The 17,370-nt window shown below is 32.2% G+C and overlaps 1 protein-coding gene across 28 annotated transcripts in view; it reads left to right on the forward strand.

The window, feature by feature from the left end:
- STPG2 (sperm tail PG-rich repeat containing 2) overlaps positions 1–17,370 on the forward strand; it is a 531,806-nt gene that overhangs the window by 333,872 nt on the left and 180,564 nt on the right. For 2 of the 28 annotated variants that reach the window (XM_038582080.1, XM_038582081.1), the window contains exon 13: positions 2,081–2,125. The exons of the other annotated variants lie outside the window; for them this stretch is intronic. In XM_038582080.1, coding sequence (XP_038438008.1) covers positions 2,081–2,125 — 45 coding nt within the window. The remainder of the gene's footprint in view (positions 1–2,080; positions 2,126–17,370) is intronic. 28 annotated transcript variants of the gene reach the window in all.

Genomic DNA, 17,370 nt, shown 5'->3' on the forward strand with positions numbered 1-17,370 from the left:
TATAGTTAGTCTTGAAGTCAGGTAGTGTTTGACCTATAATTTTGTTCTTTAGTATTATGTAGGCTATTCTTGGTCTTTTGCCTTTCCATATAAACTTTGTCACTTTTTCGATATCCACAGAATAATTTTCTAAGATTTTGATTGAGAATGCATTGAATCTATATTTGGAAGAATTGATATTTTAATAACATCAGGGCTTTCTTTTCTTTTTTTTCTTTATTTTTCTTTTTTCTTAGGGCTTTCTTTTCATTAACTTGGAGTACTTCTCCATTTATTTCTATTATTTTTTATTTCTGTCATCAGAATTTTGTAGTTTTCCTTGTTTTTAATTCTTATATATGTTAGATTTATACCTATTTCATATTTTGGGGTGCTTATAGAAATAAGATTGTGTTTTTAATTCCCACTGTTCGCTCTTTGTGAAAGGAAAGCAATTGACTTTTGTATACAAATTTTGTTATCTTGCAACTTTGCTATAATCACTATTTTCAGAAGATTTTTTTGTTGATTCTTTTGGATTTTCTACATTTATATTCTATTATGTTCCAACATATTAAGTAGGAATTATATTATATTCCAAAATTATATTATGTTATATTCCAACAAAAACGACTTTATTTCTTCCTAGTGAATCAGTATACCTTTACTTACTTTTCCTTTTTATTATTGCTTTAGCTAGAATTTCTAGCACAATAGTGACTAAGAGTGATGAGTGGGGACATTCATCTCTTATTTCTGATCTTAGGAAAAAGCATCTAGTTTCTCACCATTAAGTATGATTTTGACTGTAGGTTTCTTTTAATAGATGTTCTTTATCCAGTTGAAGAACTTCCTGTTTATTCTTAGTTTTAATCATGAATGTATATTAAAATTTGGTAAATCCTTTTCCTGCATCTGTTAATTCAGATTACAAGATTTTTCTTCTTGTTAAATCTCCTTATAAGCTTGTTGATAATAGACATCCTTGCAGTCATGCTAGTCGTGTGATGGAATACTTATCTATGAAGTGCTTTTATAAAAGGATGTACCATGTTTGTTGAGGTTGTTAATTGCAAATAAGTCTGAAATTTATTGATTTATGAGGCATAATTCTCTGGAAAATGTCATTTAATCTATACAATTATGGAAGTATAAAATAAAGATGTTTAGTGACTGAATGCTTCCTTTAGTGTAAATAATGTTTTGTATGCATCATTTAGAAACCACACATGTTAAATCTGGGCCATAACCCATCCTAATGTGACCAGGAAGGAGAATTGACACAAATATACTAATGATTGTGCTACTTGCTATGCCTTGAGTAGCGAAGTTCTTTATTTCTGACCTTGAAATATCATCGCTTTTGCTAGCATCCTGAAATAGTAAGTGGCTAAGTTATTAGCCCTTATAAATAGGGTAAGATGAAACCCCAACCCAACACATTTCTTTATGGCAAGAATTGGCTGGAGCTACTTACCAGCTGCTCCTTTCAGTGAATCTTGTTTTCTTCAGTTAGTTATGGTCCCCATTACTGTGGCCACTGTCCATTGCCTCCTTTTACAGTTGAATGGCTTTTTTTTTCTTATTGTAAAATTAAGAGACATTATGGAGTCATGATTATTACCAAGGATTCAAACTATGATTCCTGAATGCAAATCTGAATATTTCACTACGTAAGTCTGTATGGCTTTAGGCAAATTAAAGTTTCTGTGTCTCTGTTTCCCCAGTTGATAATGATGATGGAGGCAATGATAATGCCATCTCTATGTTTGTTGTGAAGATTTACTGATGGAGTTACTAAATTCTACAACCTTAGTTCACTTAGTTAATATGCTTAAAGTACTTAGAATTGTGCTGAACATACAGTACGTTTTAGTGTTACTATTAGAAACCATTCCCCTACTAAAAGTGGGAAAGTTACAGAGAGGTATTTGAGTCAAAAAAATTGAGAATAAGACATTATTTGTGGATTTTTCTGTGTGCTTATACAAATTGTATCTGTATTGGACAGTTTTAGCAATATTCTAGGTAGTTATAGGAAGTTGGAAACATAACATAACCTGGTTGTCTTTGTGACCTAATTTTTGTAATTATTTTTTAGGTTTTATGGAAGTTTGCATTAGAAATTTTAAATTTGGAAGAAAAGGTAACAGAAAATTTTTGAAGATTTTATTTATTTATCCATGAGAGACAGAGAGAGAGAGAGAGAGAGAGAGAGAGAGAGAGTGGCAGAGACACAGGCAGAGGCAGAAGCAGACTCCATGAAGGGAGCCTGACGTAGGACTCAATCCTAGGTCTCCTGGATCACACTCTGGGCTAAAGGTGGCACTAAACCACTGAGCCATCTGTTATTATTTACTTCTGTAAAGTAACAGAAACTTAAATAAAATCTCAACAATGAGAAGGGAGCATCCTGAAGATCATTCTAAGCATTCTTTGTATAAAAGACTATCTCTAAATATTATCAGAACATCTACTAATAATTAAATAGTATAAAAATAGTACCAATTCTCAACTTATTCAATTCAGAGATCAAAACAGAAAATCTAAAAAAAAATTTTTTTATATATTTCTTCATGAATAAATGATGCTCAAGATGGTTTCCATCTGTCAATTCCTGGTGATGATAGAGGTAGATTAATCATTCAGTTTTTGAGGTTGTAATTTTGACTCTCTGGGCCACATACTTTTGTAAATGACATATTTTTGAAGTTACACCTCTTTTGGATGTCTGGTAAAGACTATGACATATAATTCATGAAATGTGGTAGAAGAAACTTTCTTCATTAGCATTAGATTAATGCTAATCTATAGGAAAAAAAGTCCATAGAGTAGACAAATATCTACATTATGGGAGATTTGATCCTGAACATTGTCTATAATATTGTTTGAACAAACCTTTTATTATTAGTGCTCATTTAGAGCAATAGTATTTGACTCAAGTGGTTCTTGACTCAGTAGTTTCTTGGTTCAAATTAGAAAGTTGATTATATTAGTGCAACCAACACTGTCTGTAAATGCTAAATTGGTAGAGGTGCTGAAGATTTCTATGAGGTTGTATTGTTATATCACAAAAGAAATTCAACAGGGAAATAAACAGAACAAATACATTCAATAAGTAATATTAGAGCAACTCTACCATGCCTCAAATCTCTTTTGAATAATTCTCATATAAAGGCCATTTCAACACATAGGTTGCTTTGCTAAAATGAAGTTGATATCTGGTAAAGGTCTGGTTTCTGACTTGATTTTTTAAAAAGTTATGCCTTTTGTAAAGTGCTGAATTGCTTATACAGTCAGTTCCAATTCACTAGAATCAGACGAAAGGGATATGTGTTATCATTTTCCATAAAAGAAGACTGAAGATTTAATACTAAACATAGAATGCCAATTTATGAATATCCAGAGAAACTAGTGACATCACTCACTTCATTCAAGAAAACAAAATTTACTGTATTCTGGGCAGCTAAAATGGATATAAAATCAAGCTTCACTGATTCCTAACATAGCATATAATTTCTCCCATAAATGCTATTTTTACTCTGGCTAGAATGCTTCCTGAAACATTTTAATAAATTTCCTTTTCTTGTTTCTATATAAAATGTAAAATGAACCTATTCACAGAAGAGGTCAGAACCATTGCTCAATTCAACATTCTGCATATTATGTAAAATTATATTTTCAGTTAAGAATAATTATGTTTTAGATATTGTCACTTCCTTTTTACTTTCATCATTGTTCAGGGTTTCTTTTGGATTGTATATTTCTCTAGGAAATACAATTATAATACTGTGTAACTGCATGTACAGAGGCAAATAGCATATAACCAGTTTGAATTGAAATGCAGATGCCAACATCCTAATAATGAGTAATGCAAATATATGTTTGAGCAAAATCATAAGTCATAGATTTTTACAAATTCTTAAAGTAATTGGAATTTTATGTGGTAAAATTCATTAAAGCCACATCTCTATTATAGTTTTAATTACAGTTACTGTTTATTTGCTAAATGCAAGATGATCTTGGAGGTGAGGAAGGCTTAAAGGGAAAACTGTGTATATCTTGTTATTGTTGAGGTCTTAATAGGTGGCACAGTCAAGTCATTAGGAGTTCACTTTTCTGGTAAGACAGGTATAGGAGCTCCACTGCCTTAATCCACCGACTCCCTATTTCATTCATATCCAGAGAATTTGAGAACTAAGCCACAGATTCACCTTTAAAATAGGGATGATAATAGGATCTAGTTGATAGAATATGTTAAGGGTTATGAAAAAAGTATGTATGCTACCTGGCACACTGTAAGTGCTGATTACATTATTTACATTTAAAAAATTATTAGTATATACCGTTAAAAAACAACACATTTCTATAAGTATGACCTAATCTATTAGTAAATATTTAGTTTGAATTATTTTTTATTTGCATATAAACAACTTCAAAATGTCTGTGTTGACTTTATTCCTTGTAAGGGGATCTTTCTTTAGTTTTTTCATCTGCATGTTAGCAGAGAAATCTTTAGTGTATCGTTATTAATTAGCTCTATATGTTTACTACTGGCATGATTTCATAGTGGTTCCATTAGAAAATTGGAAAAAAGTAATTCACTCTAAGTATGAGGTCCAAATTAGATGTTAAAATGTATGATTAAAATGAACTTTAGATGTTTTTGTTGAGGTATATACTTTCTGTAGTATCTTGCATTTCCATTTACTATTTTTTCTCTCCATATATCTATACATAAATCATAACAACCCCACAAAACATTTAAAGAAACAGTTATGTAGGTTTTCCCAAGAAACAATATCTAATGGCATATGTATATTGATTTTCCATGGTTCTTTAAGAAATATGTGTACAATTTTAATGAGAACTAGAACAACCTCCTAATCTTAAAATTACCCATGTTGATTAGGAGTAGGCTCAGCTGCTTATAAAAGAAAACTCAAAATGACCATAGAAATTTCTTCCTCTTTCATATAAGAGATAAGCAATCTAGACCTCATATAGAGGCTCCATGGAGTCACCAGGAACTTGAGCTTCAGCTAGCTCACCCTTAACAACCGTTGGTCATGTGGTCTTTACCCTCTGGTTCAAGACAGCTTATTCCAGGTATCACATCTAAGGTCCAGATTTAGATGGAGGAAAAAGAAAGAGGATCCTTTCTCCTTTTGAAGGAAATACCTATATTTGACAGAAAAGTTATTTTTAAAATTGAATAACAATTTTCTTTACTTATTGATAGCCAGTACATGGCCACATCCCCATTGAGGGACCCCACTGAAAATTGGAATATTAAAACCAATCAGCAGTCTCTGCCACACTGTCTTTTGAAGACTACAGGTACATACTCAAAAATATTAAAGACAACTGTTAAATCTGGCTTTGTAAACTAAAAAAAATTGGTCAGGCTATTACAACCTAGTCATCATTTGTTTTTTTTCAATTAAATTGTTATAATAGCTACAATTGGTTCTGCATCATCTGCTAAGAAAATTGTTGAGTTATTAAAAAACAGTAAATGTCATGTCATACTACTCACCTCTCCAATACATCAAACCATTTCAGAGTTCCTTTAAAGCATTTTTACTAAGTAGGTAACAATCTTCAGTTGCAGAGTGCATTATATGGTTTATAAGCAGATAGTGCCTGGCTGTCTGTGAGGAGTATTGCTATAGTACTATATTTGTATTGACAAAGTGCTTCAGTAATTGACTTCTAGGGGAAAAAAAATTTACCTCATACTTTTAATTTTGAAAAAAAAACCCAGAAAAATACTATCCTAAATTTGTTAAGAATTTAAATTGAAATAGCTATCTAATTCAGAAAGTTGTTCATATGAATAATTATTTTTGTTCAAAGTAGCACTGTTCTTGCTTTCTATTGAAACTGATAAGATATGAGAGAACTCATCAGAGAATTTAAAAATGAAGGTTCTTGTCTGTCTTGGTTAAGGGAACCAAGTCATTTGCTTTAGGATTCAAGATCCTTATAGCAACACAGCAATTAACTTTAATTCATCAAGATATAGAATTCTAGAATTTGTGAAAACCTTTTGAGAATATATCTTTCAATTCTGTCATTTTATAGTCGAGGCACTAAAGTCTAGAAAGTCTAAGGTTACACTAATGAGCTAGTGGCAGCGCTGAAACCAGGACTAGGGTTTTACTACTTTTTAATCTAGTGCCTTCTATCTCCCCTACTTTTTCCCCCACCCTCCTTCGCTTATCTTCCTTCCTTCATCTGCTTTCTGTATTTTATTAGTGTAAGCATTAAAATATTTGTATATGATACCAGGTCAGATGTAGAAAAGAAAATAAATTTGTTTTGGCAAATAATAACTTGATACAGAAAATAAGGTGCTTATAATGTTGTTGGAGAAGTTGACAGAGAGAACTCCAGGCTGTGCTTCCAGAAATAATTGCAGAACACCATGGTACAGTCCACCAGAGGAGCTGAGACTGCTGCCATACATTTCTCTCCACATCCATAAAACTAATAATTGGAATCTGGAATGCTGGTAGGTAGGCTGCACTACTTCATAACTGCCACTTAACATACATAAAGCTACTGAGTGGACCTTGGAATATTGCAGCACAAAACTCCGTGTATTAAATGTGTTTGCCAGCAGAGCTAAGAACAAAATAACGGCCTCCCCTTCAATATACCTACCATTTTACATGTGTGGCTTTGAATTGCTAGGACCCAATTTACATCCAGAACCCAATTATAAAGAAATCTGTTTAATGTTGTCTCTAAGTTTGCAGCCTCGGGGCACCTGAGTGGTTCAGTGGTTGAGCATGTAGTTTGGCTCAGGTCATGATCCCAAGATCCTGGGATCAAATTCTGCATCAGGCTCCCGACAGGGAGCCTGCTTCTCCCTCTGCCTATGTCTCTGCCTCTCTCTGTGTGTCTCTCATAAATAAATAAATAAAATCTGTGAAAAAAAAAGAATGAAATCTTGCCATTTGCAAAGATGTAGGTGGAACTAAAGGGTATTATGCTAAGTGAAGTAAGTCAGAGAAAGACAAATACCATATGGTCTTACTCATGTGGAATTTAAGAAACAAAACATGAATATAGGGGAAGGGAAGGAAAAATGAAATAAGATGAAAACAAAGAGGGAGACAAACCATAAGAGGCTCTTAACTGAAGGATGCTAGAGGGGAAGAGTATGGGGTGATGGGGTAACTGTGTGTTGGATGTTAAGGAAGGCACTTGATGTAATGAGAACTGGGTGTTATATATGACTGATGAATCACTACATTCTACCCTTAAACTAGTTTTAAAAAATTGGCAATAATATCACTAATAGCAATGTAGTGCTTTGTAGTTTAAAGCAAAGTGTGTTAAAAGGAGAGAAATGATCAGTTAAAGTTAGGAGGAATTGAGTGTTCACTTGTTCTACAACTCTGGACATGTTTAAGGGATTAATTGCAGAGGATTCAGCACCATCCTTTTCATTACGCTACTGTTTAAAGTGTGAAAATCTCAGTTGGGCTTCAGAAAATTGTATGTGAAATAAACATAGGCAAGTAAAATACGACTACTGCTTTAGCAGCTTGAGCTATTTTGACCAATTCGTTGCTATATTATATCAGCTCTTTAAAATAACCAACTAGAGTCCTACTTTCCCATCTTCTAAATATTATGAATCACATTTTGAATTTTCAAATCCCAATAATAATACAGTTCCTGAATTTCTGCTTCTGTCCCTTTCCCTCTTCTCTTTCTTCTTTTTTATCATTATCATCATTTCTTAAAAAATAACATTTTTGAATCTCTGTTATGTGAATGGCCTATCTACAATCACAGATATGAAAAAATAAGGCACTTTTGCCTTCAAAGAACTTACAGTCTTGTTAAAGGGGCAGGACCTTTCCTAGCAAGGACTAGTTCATATTAAAGAAAAATAAAAGGCATGAATGGTAAGTATTAGAGAAGATGAGGGAAAGGAGACATCACGAGTACATTGTTAATAGGAACTTCAGACAGAAATACCTATTTTCATCTAGACTCTAAGGATTTAATCAGGATACATTAAAATATGCATAAATTGTGCTAAACTCTTTGGGCCAATGTTACATCCTGATGGACATTTTAAATAAATTTGTAGGGGATCCCTGGGTGGCTCAGTGGTTTAGCACCTGCCTTCGGCCCAGGGCATGATCCTGGAGACCTGGGATCGAGTCCCACGTGGGCTCCCTGCATGGAGCCTGCTTCTGCCTCTGCCTGTGTCTCTGCCTCCCTCTCTCTCTCTGTGCCTCTCATGAATAAATAAATAAAATCTTTCAAATAAATAAATACATTTGTAATAAGTGACTTGACATTTTTAATTTATGATGAATTAAATCATCTTTCCAAGCAAATTTAAATTTCAGACACAAAATGAAAAATTTCATTCAGATGATAAACCAATTGCAAAAATATACACCCATATGTGTGTGTATATATATTACAAAATGCCAGAAATGTTTTATATACTATAGCAAAGAGATGTATTATGATAGAAAAATCACGTATGTTCCTGCACTTTAATTCTTTTCATACTTAGCTATGGGACCCTGCGAATGTGGAAAGAAAAAAAAATAAAACCTCATATTCTTTAATTGAATTCCTGGTAGAAAATATAACCAAAGCCAGAGGCTACAAGCCTCAGTTGACAGTTTAATGAAGACTCTTGAAAGAATGGGAGATTCTGGGTACTTTAAGACAAGCCCGTGAGCAAGTCATTACATCTATTTAGACAAAGAAAAGATTAGTGAATATTTATGTATCAGTTACTAAAATACTTAAATTAAATATATGTTTATTTTTTCTAGTTACCATAAATTTGAATTTTTTTCTTTAAATCTATTGGTTATGAAGGCCAAAGATCTTTCCAGTAATAGTGAATCATTTATTTCTAAAGTCCCAAGGGCTGTTGACTTATGACCATGAAGCTATAAATATTTATTATAGGTGTTAAAATGTTTATGCTGAAATACCTGCCTTTTCATTTAAAATTATAAATTCTATTGTTTGCAGAAAGCCGATTTTACCCAATCACACTTGTAATATCAACTGTGAAATCGTGGACTTTTTTTCCTCTAACTTTCCTATGTAAATGATTTGAGTGTGCTTGTTAGAATGCATCAGGGTTTTTATCCCCCCTTACAGGCTTACTTAAAATAAACCTCATGACTCTAATCCACTCATTTCTGAAAACCATCACAAGTGAGTTTTTCCTCAGACATTAGGATGTATTTGTACCCAGTGTAGGGTTTTGCTCTACATTCACAATCTACTGCAAATATACAGGTAATTAGTGAAGTTCAAAAAGGCAGTGATTTCCTGGATTCAAATGCCAGCACATAGAACCCTGTAACAGCTGCCTTTCCCATCCCCACCAGTAGATTTTAACATGAATTTTACAGCGTCTTGATATCTTACACCATCATGTGTGATTGGAGAAGATAATTCTCCTCATGCTCCCATTGATATAAGTGCATTCTGACCTCCAACAGATAAACTCAGCTATGTTCTCATGAAATTCACCATTAAAATTCTTTTCCTTTTACTCTATGTATCTTTATAACCCTCTTGAAACTTTCATTAAAGTATAATTTCATGTCATAGCTATTTGTAGGCATGATTTATATTGCTTACTCCCATAGGCATAATTTATATTGCTTACTCCCTTTACTATGTTATAACATTCTTACTTGTTAGAAATGGGTTGTATTAATTTTTATATACCTTAATGTTCCTAATACTGATGTAAAGAGAAGACTTGAGAATTACTGGTTGTGCAAAGAATGTAACTTCTTTGAGACTCATGTTTTTATTCTGTAACATGGGAGATAACAACAATGTACTGTTTTGGGGGGGCAATTAAAATATTTGAAAGGATTTTATAGTGCGTGCTGGTCTCCATAGAAGTAGAAGCCGTGATAGTAGTAGTACAAGCAGCAACAAAAACTGCTGGATAGAATTTTTCTTTTTCCGTCTTATAAAGAATACCCTTTTCACATTTTTTTCATCGTTGTTGTTTCAAATCATTATTGCTTTAATGTTGAGGAGCATTGGTAACATGCAATTCAGCATAGTGTTACTGATAAATACAAGGCTTGCATATCTAAATTTGTAAGTATATAGAGTGCCTATTTACCATATACTGCTGTTGTTTGTATAATGCACACAAGAGATTCAGTCTCATTATTTTTAGTCACATTTCCTGTCTGAATATTAGTAGATATATATGACATTAGGCAAAGGAGCAAATTAAGTGAGATGGTATAGAAATATTTGCCTTTCCAGTGCAATCTTGTCGATCCCTTTTTGTCTCACTGGAGCCCATTCTCAGAGAAGCTAAATAGAAGAGCTTGGGGGCATAGTATCTATTGTTTGGTCTCATTACAGTCATTAACTGCAGTCAAGGTGCCTTTCAGGAAGAAAGGATGATAGATAGGCGGCACGCTGACAACCACATTCACTGTCATGGAGAACAAAAGTCTGGGAGGCAGGAGGTAGCAGGAGGTAGCGGAAGGCAGAGTGCAGTGGGATACAGGTGCACGTTTTCCAGGGAAGAACAAGATGAATGTTCCCATTGTCACTGCTCCTTGCATTTCCTTAGTCATTAGTGTGACAGGTGGATAATTGATGACATGACATGGGACCTGTTGTGAAGCTTCTTTCCCCTCCTTTGAAACTACTTCTGTGTCCTTTAAACAGTATATGGTTATCTCATATGTCAGTGCATCTGCCTTTATATCTCAATCCAAGCTATCTCAGTAATGACAGAAAATCACACCACTTGTAACAAGGGAAGATGATATTAAAGTTTCATAGCTGTGTTAACTGCAATTCTCAGCAGTGGTTTCTTATGTAATAATAGGCAAGGTCAAGAATAAATTTATCAGAGGAAGAGAAAATAGCATAATGTGAACTCTCAATCTGCTACAGAAGAATGCCTTGTGGCCTACAGCTCATTGTTTTACTTACATGCTTTCTCGAGTTGCACTTTTTAGATTAAGAGTTACAAAGTTCTTTGTCAAGAAATAATTATGTAATATGGAGCATTTGAATGAATTATTTAAATACTTGAGCAAAATAGCAATGTACAAATCATGACTAACCATCTTGATTCCTTTTTAATATTTGTTTGAAAAATATTGAATCAGGAACTTCTGGGGAATCGATTTGATTTTAATTATATACCTAGGCTTATTTTATACTTATTAATTAGTCAATATTGTCCATCTGGAAATTTATTGGGAAAATCACTGTAAAAAACTACAAAGGTGGAACATATGTCATTGTAATAAATACATGTTAAAATTTTTCTAAAATGAAGAATTCTTAAGATTAGAACTTTATTATTCATCAAAAATGTTACCAACAATTTAATAAAGTGTTTTTCTTGCTTATGGTTTGGTTTCTAACATTATAAAGGATATCTTTTTCCCTCTAATTTTTTAGAATTATAACAATAGCAAAAAAATATACTTTTCATAACAATTATCAATAGTGAGTAGCCCTCCACATTGGGAATACATCTAATTTTTTATACATTAAATTTTACTACTGCATATGTAGAGTTGCTTTAGTATAAACCTTTTAATAAAAAAATAAACTTTTTAATATGCATAACCTCTTCATCATTATAATGACAAGCTTTTAAAGGAAAAGTTACAGTGAGAGAGTATCCATGATGATATAAACCATTTTATCAGTACATTTCTGATTTCCTTATTATTCTCTAAACTATACTCCCATGTCTGAGTCTACAAGATAATGTCTTTAATAAAGCATTATTAGGTCTAGCTTTTAATACATTGCACATGAGATCATAACCTATAACATCCTGGTGACCTTTAAGGGTTCATGAATCAACATACATTTATATATTTTTGTTGACTAGTTAGATCAGAGTTTGTGAGGTATTTTCTTAACTAAAAATCCACTTAGATAGCAATCCAAATGTCCAGAAAGATCCTGAAGATATATTTAGCAAGTCTCTTCTATATTTAGCAAACACACATTTTCTTCCCTTTGTTTCTGAATCAAGATATCCTTCTGGTTTATTTCACCTAGGTGATCTTACTTTCTGCCCTCCCTCTTGTCTCTTCCTCCTTTGCCTGCTGCTTAAATATCAGTCTAGAGATGTTTGCCAGAGTTCTGTCCTATCCTGTTTTCTTCTCAGGTACATAACTTCATTCTCAAATTTACATCACTTAATCTATTTTTCTAATTCTTTTTCTCCTTTGAGCATCGGATATGTTTCTAGACTTCTACTGAGATCGGCTCCTGAAGGATCTTCTGATAATGCAAATTCTGCTTCCCCTATCAAATCCCACCCATTATTTCAAAGTAGAAAATTTTATGTTATTTTTAATCTTCTTTCTTCCTTTCTCATTCTTCAGTTCTATGAACTTGTAAGTCTGTGAATTTGATCTCTACAACTGCTCTGAAATTCATGCCATTCTTTTTCTTCTAAGAGAGAATCACTTACTATCTTTTATCTAGATTCTTTTAATGAGCTTCTAATTCTGTTACCATTGTCTTCATCTGATAGTCACAGTTATCTTCCTAAAGCATAAGTCTGATCATTTCACTCTCCCATTAACTCATTTTTCTGGCCCTCCATTTCTAACATGGTAACATCCAAATTCCTTAGCAAAGCCACAAGAATGTTTCACACTTTGGCTACTGTCTACTTTTCTAGCCTCATTTCCTGACAATTTTTTTTAATGGAGGACTGCGTCTCTTCCCCGACTATCACATATCTTGTGTCTGTCTTCCTTTAATTTGGTTTTAACTGCTGTCTTGAATGCCTTACTTTTTTCACTTGAAACTCTCTTCCTTATCCTTAAATTCAGTCCCCAAATATCCGGTATATATTGCTCCTTTATATATTTAATTTTGTACATAAATTGACTCATACTATCTGTAAATATTTGCAGCTATTTTGACTCAAAAATTTTTGAGGTGTATCAATGTCAAAATCTGTAGATTTTATTTATTCTAATTACCGATAACATTCTGTTGTGTGAATAAATCACCATTTTCTATTCTTTTAGTAAGGGATAAATATGTTTTTTATATGTTTTTAAATGTTTTATATCTTTTAAATGTTTTTTATGTTTTTTCCCCTTTGTATTAAAAAAAGCTACAGTGAACAATCTTGCCGTTGTATCTTTGAGCATATGTGCACAATTCATTAAGTAATTAATGAATTAGTTTCAAATGGCTAATCTGGGGACCTGTGGAGAGTAATGAGAGGATGGTGAAATGTAGACACCTGCCATCATTTTCCAAATTTTCTTTACTTGAAATGTCCTTGTGTGAAGTATGATAGTGTCAAAATTCCCATGTTATGCTTGGCTTGGCATGTAGTTATATTGATGCAAATAAATGTAAGGAATGGAAGATTTTAAAAAAAGATCTATTAATCCAAGTGTTTTTCTGTGCCATGTCAAAGTGTGCTCTCTCATTAACATGCCTAACTGTGGGTGCAAGTACAAAACTTTGAAAGTGAATTTATATTGCATTGTTTTCTTTTTCCTAAATCACAGAACTTTGTCAGTACTTTGGCAATCATTTATTCCTTATAAACCTAATTGCTTTTTACACTGGAGTCTTACTATATACTTGCTTGAAAATTGTACTAGGTCATTGTGTACTGTTCCAAATGCCACAAAACAAAAACAGGTAAGCAACTGTATCTTTACCTAAAACATTATTTCATTTACCCTTCTATTTATATTTTCATAACCTTAAAGTATTTGTTGAAGTATTTTACTAAGTAATACTCCTATATGAATGGAAGCACTGTTGGATACTATAGTGGTCATTCATTTTACTTTGTATAAGAATTGCCCAGGAAAGTGTTATATATATATTTTAGTTTCCACTAAAATGGAAATCCACTGAGATTCTGATTCAGTAGATTTGGCTATATATTTTGAATTTTAAGTCTCTGTCCTTATCACAAATGCTACCACTCCACTTGTCCTCTGGAAATTGGCTTTTTCAGAAACACAGGTTGAGACAAAAGATGGAGTTGTGGTGGTCGTGGTGATGGCAGTGTTAATAATGATGATAATGGTGATGGTAGTAGTTAGTGATGGTGTACTGGTTATGTTGGAGGTGGTGGTAGTAACAGTAGTGATGTTGGAGATGGTAGTTGTGGTGGGAGTGATAGAATGGAGCTGGCATAGCCTTTGGAACCAATAGTCCTCAGTTTGATTCCAGCTCTAATACTAACTATTTTTATCATCTTGGTCAGATTAGTTAACCTTTCTGAACCTCAGGGTCCTCATCTATAAAACAGAGATAATTACCTAATTCATCATTTAGTGATGCTATTACACTGTATGTTAACTAACCAGAATTTAAATAAAATTTAAAAAAAAGAAAAACAAAACAAATAATTTACCTAATTCACAAGGTTTAGCACAATGCCTGGCCTGTAATAAGTCCATAATAAATGCCAAGTGTTAAATATTCCTAAATGGCTTTGTTTCTTTTCTGATTTTGTAATGTATACAATGTATACATTGTAAAGATGTATACATACATCTTTACAATGTATACAACATTGTAAGGGTAGATTTAAATGGAAGAACATAAATATATCTAAAATTCAAGATCTCAGATTTATAAACCAAAAACCAAGGAATATTTGGAGATCCTATTCTCATTTCTGTAAATACGACTTTAGTGACATTTTAACATCAGAAAACTTAAAAGGCATTCTACTCAGGAGATGTAATTTAAGTATCTATTTTTTGTCCTGAATGAGAATCAATAAAAGGGTCGTATATTAACATTGCATGTTTTGGAGACTAAATTTTTTTTTTTTTTTTTTTTGCAATTCTATGAATATCTCATTTTCTCATAGGAGATACCAAATGAAAAACTAGAAAGCTTCTTGTTAGAAACACACGTACATTCACATATTCACACACAAATTCTAGAGCAATTCACAGGGGAACTTGTTAAAAGTGCTTTGCTACAGATGTATCAAATCTATGTCTCTGGAACTAAAGCTATAGAATCTTAACTTTTAAAATAGCATTTGGTGACTTCAATACAGATGGTCTGTACAGGATACTTGGAGAAACACTGGGAAATAGGGAATGAACTCTAGTACTTTAACACTTAAAAGTAACTTACGCTCTGTGAATCTCTCTTTCTGTAAAATATGAAGTGCATATTGGATTGTTACTAATTTCATTCTTCTTGTGGAAGGCAACATGGTTAATGTTTAAAAGCGTGAGTTTTGGAATCAGACCTAAGGCTTAAATCCTAGTTCTGCTCTAGCTGAGGGACTTTAAACAATACTTAAGCTTTCTACATGTAGATTTCTTCTTTGTGAAATGAGAATAATAATTTTAGCTACATTTTAGGGGTTTTATGAGAATTGAGATAAAGGATGAAACACATTTGGAAAAATGACTACAGTAGTGCTTAATAAATTATGTATGTATAATAATAATAATTACAATTATTTTCCATTTCCCGAATATACTAAGTCATATGTATATTTACTTACTGTCACATCAAGTATACTTACATGTATTTATATCTCATATATTATTTTAATAACATCAGGGATTTTACATGCAAGATATATTACATTATCAGTAATTTAAATTAAGTAATAACATAATTATTTGATTATTCAGAATTACTAGCAAATTTTAAGATCCCAAATTTACCCTATTTCGAAAGTTTTCTTACCATTTCAATTTTGTCTCTTTGGCTGCTGTTTGGAATGGTATCAAATGATACATTCCAAGAATCAGCAGGTTTCCAGGTAAGAAGACTAACGCCACTCAGATATAATGAATAGCTTCCAGAAAAGGGCCAATGATACAGAACTGTCTTTGGCATTGACAGGATTTGTATTTCCCTAATTGTGATTATTTTCAATATTAGAGTTAAAGACATCTTAGCTTTTCAGTATAATTTTCTGGAGTTTTTATTTAGCTATAAAAGGTCATTTGTAATGTTTGGAGGAAGAAAGCCCTTCTATGCAAGAAAAAGTTTACTTTTCTCATAAAAATGTAATTAAAATAGTGACACCATTATTTACTATCCTTTCTTATGTAAAATGTGATACATTTGTTGATTGAATTAATTAAACTATAATATTTTAGTTTATTGATATCTGTAATGATTTCTATTTTTAAAATCTGTTTACTTTTGTTGATTTTCTTTTTCTGGTATTATACTCAATTTTAAAGTCTGGGTCTATACTTCCAGCATAAACCCATGGTAATAATAACAATTATGATCATGGATAACATATACTGAGTATTAAGTATTCTTAGGCATTAAGCTAAAAGACTTCACCTACCTACTCAGTTTATCCTCCCAATAAAGAAAATATTTATTTGTAAATTCATTAGGAATTCTTAATTAGTGATCTGTGAACTTTTAGGAGTCTGTGAAATTAAACATGAAATGTTAATTATTTAAGTTTGTGTTTAGCTTTTATTAAGCTCAAAATAAACCTGTGGACTCAAAGTTGTTAATGTTATTAAAGTAGTCAGTAAAAGAATTTTCCTCAGAGGAGATATTTTGTAAAATAAAAATAAGGAAAATCCATTATTCCAATATTATTATCAGTTTGTTCTTACTGCTTATCTTAAAATGATTTCCTTAATTTTTATAGATATGATAATTTAAAACCTATTTTTCTTTTATTCTTCATTATTTAATTTACTTTCTCCTCAAATATACTACTTTCTGAAGTTATATTTAGAAATTTCAACATGGGATAGCTATTTCTTTATTCCTGGGTAATTTTTTTCTTCATTTTTTAAATGGTTATTTTCTAACAAAACTAGGCTGTGGAATTGTGGAAACTGAGTATTAAGTCCTATTTGTGAAGGAATGCTCAACACTTAAAGTCCCTATGATAGGGCTATATAGAACTTGGCTTTTGAAAACATGACAATGAGGACTCGTGCTGGTATGTGAACTAACTTTATCACCAGCCATGACTAGATTGGAACAGAATTTAAGAGCAATTATTTAGAAATTTTAATAGCAATTTAGTATTGCTTTGAAATCCAAAGATGTGATCACTTTTCTATGAATTCACTTTGTTATTTTGTAAGATTTTTAGTCTGCAAAATGGATGGGAAATTTTAAAACATAGTACTTCAACTACTGACTGTTGGAGGAATAGTGGTATAGACTTCTTGGTTCACAAGCTTCATTTGTCCTGTTACAGCAATTAACAGAAGAACAGAAGAGAAATCATAATTTTCTTCCAGAATTTTAAGTTTTGAACTTTATGAAACTAGGGATGATGTTTTATATATTCTCACATATTTTTGAATTGTTGCAATATTTTGCCGGGCAAATTTAGGATATTGTTAAATTACCAATGTTTAGATA

This window comes from Canis lupus, chromosome 32 (assembly GCF_011100685.1).
Source record: "Canis lupus familiaris isolate Mischka breed German Shepherd chromosome 32, alternate assembly UU_Cfam_GSD_1.0, whole genome shotgun sequence".
Lineage (NCBI taxonomy): Eukaryota > Metazoa > Chordata > Mammalia > Carnivora > Canidae > Canis > Canis lupus.